A 12,168-nucleotide genomic window follows, 5' to 3' on the forward strand; every position below is an offset into this window, starting at 1 on the left:
ATTTCTTTTGGATTTGTTAAATTTTAATACACTTTATATACTTCCTATTAGCTTCTGTGGGTTAAAATTACTTGAGCAGTGCAAATGCTACAAAGCTATTACACACTTGAAAGTAAGAAGAATAGTATTAGATCAACTCAAACATTACTTTATGTACTATCCTGTTTCCAGCTCTGACTAATTTAAAAGCTTAAAGAAGGAGGGGAATTGAAAAGTGGTACTTGTTAGTGAGACTCCTTGTCTCACTTTTAAATTTTATGAATTTGCCTAATTTCCTTTTTAAACTACTGACTTTTACGAATTCTACTGGCTTCGGCACCAAGGAAAGGCAACAGAATGGATCAGACCACATTCCCCAAAAACTGCAGTAGCTGTACTAGCAGGCAGAACACACAACACTGACATTCAACAAGAGGAATTACAGTAGAAGTACAAAACATAATTCTTTCGGTCTTTATGACTACAGCAAGTTTGGGGGAAGGGGGGAATCTAGCAAAGAGCTGGGAGTTTGAAAGGCTTCATCCTAAAGCTTGGTATGAAATTGGGCTGTCTGTTTACTGGACATATGAAGTACTAGTAATTCCTTTTGTTGTAACACGAGTTTTGGTGCTCACCTATTTTCACAGCCTAGATTTAGGCTAACTTTAGACTGAGATGGGCAAAAATCAATTTCCTCTTCACTTATTTCATACATCCCACATCCTTAACAACCACATTAACAATACCCTATTTGGAAAATGGTATTTCTTGTAGCTGCATTACAAAATGTGGTTTTTATAAACAGTATTAACAAGGAAAAAAATCCCACCAAATTTGCAATAAATCAAGACAGTAACACCACCACTTGCTACTTGTAGGTAACGTGGATTAACTACTTTACATACATTGGCAATACAAGGTTCAATGGTCTGGACGGTCCTTTTCAACAGAACTTTTGCAAGATCAAATGCTTGTTTATTAAGGTTCTGAAATAAAGAAAACATAATAACACTTTATAGAGACAAACTATTTCAGATGACTTTACTTTTCCCTCCCAACCTTAAAAGCCCATGACTTTAGAAAGGTATGTTTCACCACCAATCTATTTGTTTCCAAAGCTATCCAAATTAAATTACATTAATTCCACAACTACAGATATAATGAAATCTTACAACTGTTTTTTCACACACTTAAGAAATTTAACCCCAAACCATCACTTCCTGCACATTAAGACTTTATTAGCTGTGACCTTTAACACTGCATTCACATCTATAAAAAGTTTCCACATGCAATAACATCAAAAATTTTGAAGAAACATTACCAAACTTTGAAAATTAATGCGCACCAAACTTTGTCACTAAAAAATGAACAAGTCTAACTTAATATTTAAATGTAGTTTTGTTTCTCCTTCACACATCCATAAGAGGTACACTCTGCAGCAAAGTTCAGCCTTGTCTAGAGGGTAAAACTGCCCTGATTTCTCCATGGTCTGTACCATATGCTCTGGGCCAGCCCACAGTGAGCCCATAGAAAGCACTAACACTTGGCCAGAGTTAGCTGTAAACTTTCCAAGTAAACATTTGATTGCAACATGACGAATCTGAACATTGTTTTTTACTACTATTGAGCAAGATAAGGAATGTAACTGCACATCTGAAAAATCTGACTGTCCAAGTCTCCAAAAATCCAATACACAGTATCTCACATCATCTAGGGATTAGTGATGCTTGGAAAGGGTCAAAAAAAAGAAAGGTGGGTTAGCTGATTGCCCTGAAAATTACAAATCACTGCAGACAAAACCGCAGGAAAAGCCTAGGGATGACAGATTCTTGGAAAGATGGTATTTGGCAAGTCTATATTGAGAACGACACTCCTCATGTATTTTTAATGAGATGACAAACTGAAAGACAGTTCATCAACCGATAGTAAAGAGAAACAAATGGCCAAAGGCTCAAACAAACAAGTACCTCCTCAGTCACCAAAGCACTGAACTGATGTGTCATTATAGAAAGACAGACAGATATGTATCAACTCTTCTCAAATTACAAATAAAAATAAATAAATAAATAACCCAACACTTTCTTTCCAAACCAAACCAGGATGAAAATCTTTTTGGCAGGTATACCAGTATTAAACTAAAGGACTGCCAACTTCACACGGAAAACATATTTTCTTTGGATTTTCAACACAGCTTCAAAGATTTCCACACAAAACCCCCCTCACAATACCAAAGAACCAAACATCAAAACAGCAAGGACAAACAACATAATCACAGAACTTCCTAGGAGCTCTGTTCACAAAAGGAGAACATAATTACGACAGTCAAACTCTGCTAGGTGGATCAGACAAAAGAACTTTCTGTTTGTTTGTGGGGTTTTTTTTAACTACCATGGTAAAACAGTAGTTTAAGTTCTGTTGTTACAGGAAATAAACTAATTACATTGGACCAAAATACTGACCAAAGTACCATACTGAGCACTGACTACAGGATATTATTTGCTCAGTCATGATCAAGAGCTGGTAAGGACTGGCACCAGTCCTCTAAAAGATAGCAAATGTGCAGTACAACCCAATATTTACACCAAGTTTACCTCTCTATCAGAGCCTTGCTTGAGCATTTCCTTCATTAGGCAAAACTATACAATTAAGCTAACAACATTAATGCTGAAGAATCATATTTGCTTTTACTCTGCCTAAACTGAGTAGTCACAACACACTGTTCTGTTGTACCAGGTCTTTGTATTGTCAGAGCAATGCCCACCACTGCCAACAGCATCACCCAGCACCTGACACACAAAGCACCACTCCTCTGTTCCATTCCTGATATCTACTGCCTATAATTGATTAGAAACAACTTACAAAGTGCAGTGTATTTTCAAAAAGAACCTATTGTTATAAGAGGCCTCTCTGTTAGCAGTTTTAGTAAGACATTTTCTCATTGCTGTTGATCAAAATTACTTGCCAGAATGGTATTTCTGTCTCATGATCATGACAGAAGGAATGCAAACTCATCTCAGACCACAGATACTGTAATATATCCAATGCTGAATTCCACAGGTAAATGACAATGGTCACAGCTTAGGCACTCCTGTGCAATGCATTCCCATGAATTCTCCCTCTTCAAGTAACCAAATGAATAATTCCTGCTAACTTAACTTTTATCTGCTAATTTAATTATGAAGTCATGGACAGAGCTGCCCTAATTTTGTCATTATTTTAAATTAATAAATGAACAAACAGAAACACACACTTGGTAATCAGAGCACAGTTCGTTTACTCTAACTAATAACTGAAATCTCCTGTACTCCACACAATTTTCAGTAAGAAGAACAAGTGTTTTAGCAAGGCAATTTTCTTGGTCAACACAAGGCAACACCAGCCTGCACTCATTTTCCCTTATTTCACAGAGTTGTGTTCATTCTCATTTCAAATTTATTTTGGCATTACAATAAAGGTACTTCAAAAGCTCAGCTGCAGATCCAGTGATGTACTCTTCGAGGAGGAGCTCATATAAAATTCCTCTAAGAAGGAGATGTGTGTATGTGTGTGTGTGTCACTTGGTCCCTTAGAGGTGAGTTAAGAGGGTAGAGCACACGGAAGTGGTGGGAAACAGAGCTAGGGAGGTGGAGGGAAGTCAGACAGGCGAGCTGAGGGGAGCAGCAAGACACCACAGAAGCCCTGGGGAAGTCTTTTTTTTTTCCTTTTTTTTTTTTTTCCAATTAAAAAATACTTCACATCTTTTCAATCATAAACCCTGCAAAAAATCCCAAAAGCAAAACAACCGACAACCCACGATCCTTAAGATACAATGTTTTTCTATTTACTTGAAAACACTATTTCAATACAAAGATTCTGAGGTAGCAAGTAGGTACAATCCCTTGATATCGAATAATCTAGACACAGAACACCAAATAATTCCCAAAGGAGATTTTCAATCCACTCTTACAAGACTGGGGGAAAATAAAACAGTTGTGATAGCTTAAGTGCGTGAAGAGATAAACAACATGCAAAAGGCAATAAAAATTGATGTTGCTATAATGGTATACTACTACTATAATATTTTACTTTGCAGACCTTGTGTGCAGGAATGAGGTTAATCAAAATCGAGTCCAGCAGCTCCTGAGTTACTCCATCGCCTTCCATGATGATAGAACTCATCAAATCCAGCATATGCATTTGTACCTTCTGGTTGTGGCTATTACTAAGATCATAAAGAATGTTATCAATATTAAATTTTCAGACCCTGACAAATTATTAACAGTATGGCCAAGAAACAATGTCTAACGCTGTCCAGTTTGCCTTCCCTTAGACTCTCCACATCTCAAAACTCAAAACTGTTTTACGTTACTTTCTTCTCTTACAGGAAGGTTCAAAAACCTAGAAAAACCTAGCTCTGATTCAAGTGAATCAAAACAAAAAAGACAATCACAACCACGAAAATAAAAATGTAGATAAATGAATCAGAATGAAGTATACTGTTAGAACGCGGGTTGCAAATTTTAAAACACATCTACTTTCAGATGTACACCCCTCCATACTGTCAGTAATTCACACTCATTTGCTTTCCTTGTATCTCTTCATTTGGAGAAATAAAGAATGGTTCTGTTAAGACATATTTATCTGTAGACTATGATAGGATTTGGTCTACCCCCATATTCTGACAGTTTAAAATAATGGAAGTAATTCAACTTACTTGATAACTGAAAAAAGAGTCCTAAAAAGCTGAATAAAAATCTCATTGCAATCTTCCAACTCAAAGCAGATGTTGTAAGATTTAACCCAAGCTAAATTCTAAAACAAAAAATACAATATTCAGGCTATTGCAACTTCATATTAAGTCACATAAATATAATCACGTTAGTTACAGGTTTTTTCTGTTTAAGGAAAAATAATATACAATACTCCCTTGGGGAAAGAGACTGGATATTTGCTTTGCATATTAAAGAACTCCTAATACAAAGGGGTTTTGCCAGATATATCCAAAAAAACCTACATATAGAATAATCTGATTTCTTACATATAAAACCCAATTGATAGAAATTGTTAATATATTCTAGACTTTTTCCTTCATGATATGACATACAATTTTATGTATCAAGAAAAGATTTACAAAGAAGATACTATTTCTGAATGCACACTGAACCCTCCCCCAGTTCTTGTCAAGAGCATCAATTTGCAACATTTTAAAAGCAAAAATCTTATATCCCTTCTCCAATCATTAATATAAGCACATCTGCATTTTAATCAGCATTCAAAATTTTCCCTCTTGATATGAAAAAGTGTATAAATTTGTAAGATAAAGGCTAAATGTTAATAAATACCAATCATTTCAACATGTTCTCTACTACAGGCTAATGAACTTACTAAATGCAAACAGAATTATAACTACTAAAAGAAGTAATTCACTGAACTTTAATGAGACTGGTGTGATTTACAGAATAAATTTCCAGGGCATACTGCCACATCTGGAAAAATTACTGGAAAAAATACTGATTACACTTCTTAGGCTCGTAGAGCAAATACCATCTTCTGAAAGTTACAACTATTGCGTTACCTCTAACAAGTAAAAGTATCTGTTAAATTGAGGGCTCTTCGTGTCCTCCAAGCCTTTTAATTGTCTTGTAATAAACAAGAATATGTCCTGTCAAAAAAACAATATAGTGTTTACAAGCTTGATTCAGCAGAGAATAAAAATACAACCATTTAGTAATGACATCTACCCATATTTTCAAACTCATGAGAACATTAAATTGTCTTTTTTAGGCACTGACAGAAAGCTATCACCAACACAGACACTGGTCATGTCACCCAGTGTTCCTTTACATTATTACACTGACTCACAGGATTAAAGCAACATGTCTTTAGTACAATTGAATATCAGTATAAATCGGAGTAAACCCTTTTTTTTTTTTGGTTTATTTTTCTGGGCTTTATTTTTGTTTTGGGTTTTTTTGAGGAGGGTTGGTTGGTTGGTTTTGTTTTGCAGAGGGAGAAGGGGAGATGTGGCTTTTACTTTCCTCAGTAAGAGAATGAGATAGGAAGAAAGCCTTTATTTTAGAAAGCATTTTTACCTTAAGTTTGTCATGGGAAGTATATGGAGCTTCAGGAGCATAGATACGAAAGATATCAGCCAAGCAACATGCTACAAGGAGGCGCACATCTTTATTGGGATTCCTGAGGAAGAATTCAGATGCAAGGTGCAAGGCTAGTGGGAGATACTGCTGCTTCTCATCTTCTGAGTCCTGGTCCATATCCATGAAGGTTTTTACCACCATCTGAAAAACAAAGAGAAAAAAAAAAATTGGAGTACTTTCTGCTTTTATTCCCAATTACTAAACAATACCTTTTAAAAGGATGCAGCGCTATCAATACATGTTCCGCTGCATAATCACAGTTAGTACTACACTTTTTTTGTTAGGACAAGTATTAGAAAAAGAGAAGTGTTAATATGATATGTAAAGGTTTGTTGAACTTGGTATTTTAAATTAAGACACTGAAAACCGCTTTGCAGCTCTACTCATTCTGTCAATCTTGATCTGAGGTAGAGCACAGAAACTGCTGCACACCGATGAGGGTTGACATGGCAGCATCTCTTCCTCAAAGCAGTCCCACTGCAATTAAAGTGAGGACTCACCTCAGCATAAATATTCCAAGGGGCTGTATGCCATCTGGCCTAACACAGGGCTACACTATAATGCTGCTGTTTTAAGAGCGATGCAAGACTTGGGAGGAGCCGAAGAGGTCACCCTTAACACTCTGCCTGTATTGAGACACAGAGCTCAAGAAGTACTTTACATATGCACAGTCTTTCTATCTGGTTTAAATAAACTATAATACCAGATAATAATTTAATCCCTCATGTAAAATTAGTCTAATGCTGCAGATCTTTTCTTTCTGCATACTGAGAACTGCATCTATACCCTTATCAATATAATGTAAAAAAATTAACTATGTGGTCTCCTTGTTTCTTCTAGCATGGATAAGAAGAAATGCCACCAGAATTGTTTATTTTTAATTATTATACAACTTAATAGCAACTTCTCAGCATAATGATTTGGCAAAATTGGAGGTGAAAATTTAGTTTGAAGAAATACAAAGTTGCAGATTTAATTTTTGGAATAGGGCTTGTTAAAGGATGAGCTTGTTAAAGGATGTCAGCAAAGAACAGGTAGATATTCCAGAGAGTCTTAGAATGATGTTAGTGAAATAGCTCTTTGTGTTCCATTCCTCCTTGTCACCTGAGCATCCTTGGAGTAAAAATTGTGAAGGACACTCACACTGCATACCAGTAGCATACCCACTACAGACACAGTATACACATTACACACATTAAAGAGATTCTTGAGAAAACGCAAAATGATAAATCCTGATGGGTCAAATTCACCTCTAGAATAGTAACAGTAAACAAGCTCACACAACTAATAAACACATCTCTCACTCTAAACAGATTTTTTTTGTTATTGTGTCATTCAAATGACACTAAGGTTGTTTCTCTGCTATTAAGCATGTCCCTGCCTCCACCATCGGAAATGCTCTTTCATCTTCATCTCCTTTCTGAGTTTTGAAATACAGTTTCAAACTCAGTAGATCTTACAAATGAAATGTTTGACAGCAACCTTTCCTACAGCACATTACTTAAAACTCTTCTTTAATTTCTATAAATGTACAAATACAATCTTTCATGAAGCAACTTACCACAAAAACAAAATTCAAGAAAGGAAGAGAGAGGAGAAAAACTCCCCACAACAAACCGAGAAAAGAAGAGAACTTTGCACCCACAGCCCATAAAGATACAAATTTTATCTGTATTGGTCTGTTTCACTAAAAATATTCTTAAGCCGTGTTTTCTGCTGAGAGCACAAAACCATCCCTCTGACAGCACAGATCTGTCTGTTACAGGGCCACTTATCACCATGCCCTGGGATCAAGCAGAGGGGTGATTGTCCTGCTCTGTTCTGGGCTGGTGTGGCCTCACCTCGAGAGTAGGGGGCAATTTTGGTCACCACAATGTAAGAAGGATATAAAGCTATTAGGGAGTGACCAGAGGAGGGTCAATGAACATGATAAAGGGTCTAAAGGCAAAGCTGTATGAGAAGCAGCTGAGGGCACTTGGTCTGTTCAGCCTGGAGAAGAGGAGACTGAGGAGAGACCTCATTGCAGTCACAACTTCCTTGTGAGGGGAAGAGGAGGAGCAGGCACTGATCTCTTCTTTCTGGTGACAGTGACAGGACCTGAGGGATTGGCCTGAAGTTGTGTCAGGGGAGGTTTAGGTTGGATATTAGAAGGTTTTTCACCCAGAGGGTGGTTGGGTACTAGAACAGAGGCCCAAGAAGCATTTGCCCATGTTCTTGGGCACGTTGAGTGATTTTTGCAGTTGTCCTGTACAGGGACAGGAGTTGGTCTTGATGCTGATGGGTCCCATTCAACTCAGTGTATTCTGTGATTACATGTCCCCTTCCTAGATCACCTGTCCCATTCAAGAATTAAAAAAGCAGATAACATACTCTTTAAAACCTACCAGATTCTTTCAATCAGGAAGGTGTTATAAAAAACCCCAACAACCCTCAAAAAAACCCCAATGCCCCAACAATAAAAAATCCAATCACAATCAAATTAAAAAACCTAATACCATCATCAAATCAAAAGACATGATGAGAAAAATCCCAACCCCCAACCAAAAACAAAACCCACACCACACATACTTGCTCTCTGCTGGTGGCAGGGCAAGAAATAATGGCCTTGACTTGCAGCATGGGATTCAGACAACTATTGTGGAAGGCTTTACAAAAATGGAAGAAAGGTCTAAAGGATCTATAGATAAACTGTTTCTGTACCATATCAATTTATCTCTCCAAAGTTCTTATTAGTCATGCTACTGGTTTTATAGATTACCTATATAAGTAAACTTTTGATCTTCCCCATAAAACCAATCTCCTTTCTCCATACCCTCCTACATCAGATCTCCATACCCTGAGATCTTTCATTAGTCTTATATTCATATGACAATATGCACAAACCTTGCATTTATCCCTTTTCTGATATGTCAAAAACAGATGAGGTAAAGCAGCACAACTTTGCCACCTGATTAACAAATGTTAGGATATTCTGGGATTACAGTAAAGAAACTAGTCTTTCACACTGTTTTGCCTGTTTGAAAACACACCAAGCCTTACAGATTTTCCTATGTTGCTCTTGTATTCAGAAGGAACACATAAAATTCAGCATATGTATCCAGCCCTTCCAAAAATCTTCCTTAAATTGTATTGCACATAGGTCCTGTTCTTTGTACATTTCCTATAACTCCATTACATTTCCTGTTACAAATCATGAGCTTTCTCAAAGAAATTAAAGAAAAAAAGTAGCAGTATGCAAGCTGCATGATGCCTAACAAATACTGATAACCTCTTAATAAGTTTTAACATCTTATGAAGAACTGATCATAACTGGTTTAGAAATATTTTTACAGTTACATTTTTTCTAGCCTGAACACTGCAATACCAGTATTAATTGTGACAGAAATTTATCCACTAAAAGAATTTGCTCATGAAACTGAAAATCTAAAATAAACTTTACAGATACAAAAAGACTAAAGGTTCAAATAATTTAAGGTGTCAAACTTCCAAACTGGAAATCACTCCTTCTCATGCTAAGACAGTTTCTATTCCTAGAAGTGGTGATCAAATTGTAACAGGAACTCACTACTTTTTTAAATTACAGTACTATTGTCTAACTGCTGTACAATCAAAACAACTCTAACTAGAACACTAATATTCAGTTATATAAAACCCTACAGACTTAACAGCTTTCACCACAAAAAACTGTTAGTGTCCTCTGTGCAAAAAGCAGGAGAGAGAAAAGCATTCTTTAAACACATTAATGTAACATCATCAATTCTTTTCCAAACAGTTAAGGACTCAATTTAAGTACTAATTGCTGGAGAAACGTAAACAAAATACAGCTATGTGCATTTATTATTAAATTAATTTTTACTGCTTTTGATTTAATGCATCTTCATTAAGTTGTCACATACTTGTGCTTTAATTAGCTTGCAAAACCAAAACTGTTAAAACTATTCTAGAAATTTTCATTATTGCCATTTTTACCATACTACCTTGAAATTCTAACTATCAGATCAAGATTTTACTCTCCCAGGATCTGCAAACATGTAAGTGAAATCATCTGACTCCAACATCGAAGAAATGCAAAAGCCTTCATTCAAACTAGTGAGAACAGCTAAATGAAGACTGCTTAAATCACTCTTAGCATGTTGCAAACATATTGAAAATTAAAGAAGTTCGAGCTTTCAGGGAGGTGTTCATCTGATTGCTCCAACCACGCAGTGTGCAAGCCAGTCACTCTGGGTTACCCTTTCACCCATTAGAGAGAAATGCAGAGATCCCGACTGAGCTCAAGCACAGATGTCCATAATGACATTTACAGATGTCACCTCAGTTTTGCCCTGGAACTCTGGGTCGACCATGAAAGCAGCTCAGTGTGACTGGTTGCCTGAAAAGAGGTGAGATGAACAATACTTGCAGCTTCTTGTGAGGCTGTCGGCCTCTCAGCTGCATTGAAACACACACCAGAGGTTGCCAAAGCATTGCTCACAGACTGCCCACACCTCACAGGCAGCTTACATGCAGCCTGTTTTCAAAGACACTAAATCAGCACCGTAGCTTGCCCTCATGTGACTCAGCTGCATGTGGCTCTCGTGCAAAACCTATGCCTCAGATGGAAATACTAACTTCTGCTGTTCAGATCCTGTAGATCTGGGCACACGATTTGTGGGATCAGGAAGATCAGCTGCTGCTGAAACCTACTGATGACTCCAGTATTACAGGGAGGAGAGCCATACAAACACCGAGAGAGAGGACAGGGTAATTGGCAGGGAGAAGACAGACCAGCGCTTGCAGAAAGGAAGAAGCAGGCAGATCTACAAAAGCCTTGCTGCAGCTGGCAGGGCTAAACACCAACCTCCAAGCCAGTCACAGCAGGGGGAAGGTGTGTGCAGGTTTCACTTGTTGCACTCTTCTTACAATAGCTTGTTCAAAGGATTCCAAAGTAGTAACATTTAACCACCACCACCTTGTAAAAAGACCAGGAAAAGATACTCGGTATTTAAAAATTTTGCAATCATCCAAAGAAGAAATTTAGCAATTGAGAGAATTTGATGCCATTTGTTATAATGGGAATAATATCAGAAGCTAACTTCACTACTAAGGTTAAATACAAAAGATATTTGAAAGCAAAACATAACCAAATGGATGTGAGCCTGGATGACACTTCAAGAGCTTAGACAACTCTGTGAAAGATGCCAAGAAAAGGCTAAAATTACAGTACACCCAAAAACTGCCATCAGAGTGGTTTTACATTTTTCCTCACAAGATTTAAGCAGTACTATAGGTGATTCTTGCCATTAACTATTAACAATAAATTATATTCTTTGTCTAAGAGCTCAGTGTAAAACACAACAAAATTCACCAACACGCATTTTTGAAAAAAATACTTCTACATGGTGCAGATTTAGGATGAGAAGTTTTGGTCTCCCTCAGATACAATCCTATCTGTCAGCCAGAAGCACCAAACAAACATGGAAGAGACATTACTGTGTGGACAGAAACAAAAAGAAAAGATCTCAAAGTATTCAAATCAGGAGGGTCAGATAATTTATTCCAGAATCTTTAAATACCCAACAAGTGAAATCACAAACTTAACACCACAGGTTTTGTTGGCTTTTCTTAAAAAAACAAAAACAAAACAAACCCCAAAGAAGAAAACCCAACACCACCACCAAAAAATCCCAACAATAAACCACACCCCCCCACTCCCAAACAAGGAAGTTACCAACTAGCCAGAAATTATCAAATATTAACATAATGATCAAGAAAAGAGATCTTGCCAATATAACCAATAGGTTGACATCAACAGAATTTCAAAATACAAACAAAATCTGGAAGGGTAAACAAAGAAGTTAAGAAAGGGTAGCACATAAAAAATAAATTACCTTGCTAACCCTCATCTTGTAACAGCTCATACCTTCAATAAGATAATCAACACTCTACACAACATCAACCATGACAAGAAAGTTGTCCAAGTGTCAAGAATAGCATCACACTGAGCCACATGGAAAATGAGAATGCTGCAAGAGATGAAAATTGTCTCCTTAGCTTCTCAGCATTAAAGTGAAAC

The 12,168-nt window shown here is 36.9% G+C and overlaps 1 protein-coding gene across 2 annotated transcripts in view; it reads right to left on the reverse strand.

Annotated features, from left to right (window-relative positions):
• Positions 1 to 12,168, reverse strand: part of PDS5A (PDS5 cohesin associated factor A) — a 77,474-nt gene that overhangs the window by 37,972 nt on the left and 27,334 nt on the right. For both annotated transcript variants that reach the window (XM_050338425.1, XM_050338424.1), the window contains exons 3-7: positions 6,051 to 6,254; positions 5,534 to 5,620; positions 4,673 to 4,770; positions 4,054 to 4,180; positions 885 to 965 (exon numbers count right to left, since the gene is read on the reverse strand). In XM_050338425.1, coding sequence (XP_050194382.1) covers positions 885 to 965; positions 4,054 to 4,180; positions 4,673 to 4,770; positions 5,534 to 5,620; positions 6,051 to 6,254 — 597 coding nt within the window. The remainder of the gene's footprint in view (positions 1 to 884; positions 966 to 4,053; positions 4,181 to 4,672; positions 4,771 to 5,533; positions 5,621 to 6,050; positions 6,255 to 12,168) is intronic.

Source organism: Myiozetetes cayanensis, unplaced genomic scaffold (assembly GCF_022539395.1).
Source record: "Myiozetetes cayanensis isolate MyiCay16 unplaced genomic scaffold, myiCay2020 scf7, whole genome shotgun sequence".
Lineage (NCBI taxonomy): Eukaryota > Metazoa > Chordata > Aves > Passeriformes > Tyrannidae > Myiozetetes > Myiozetetes cayanensis.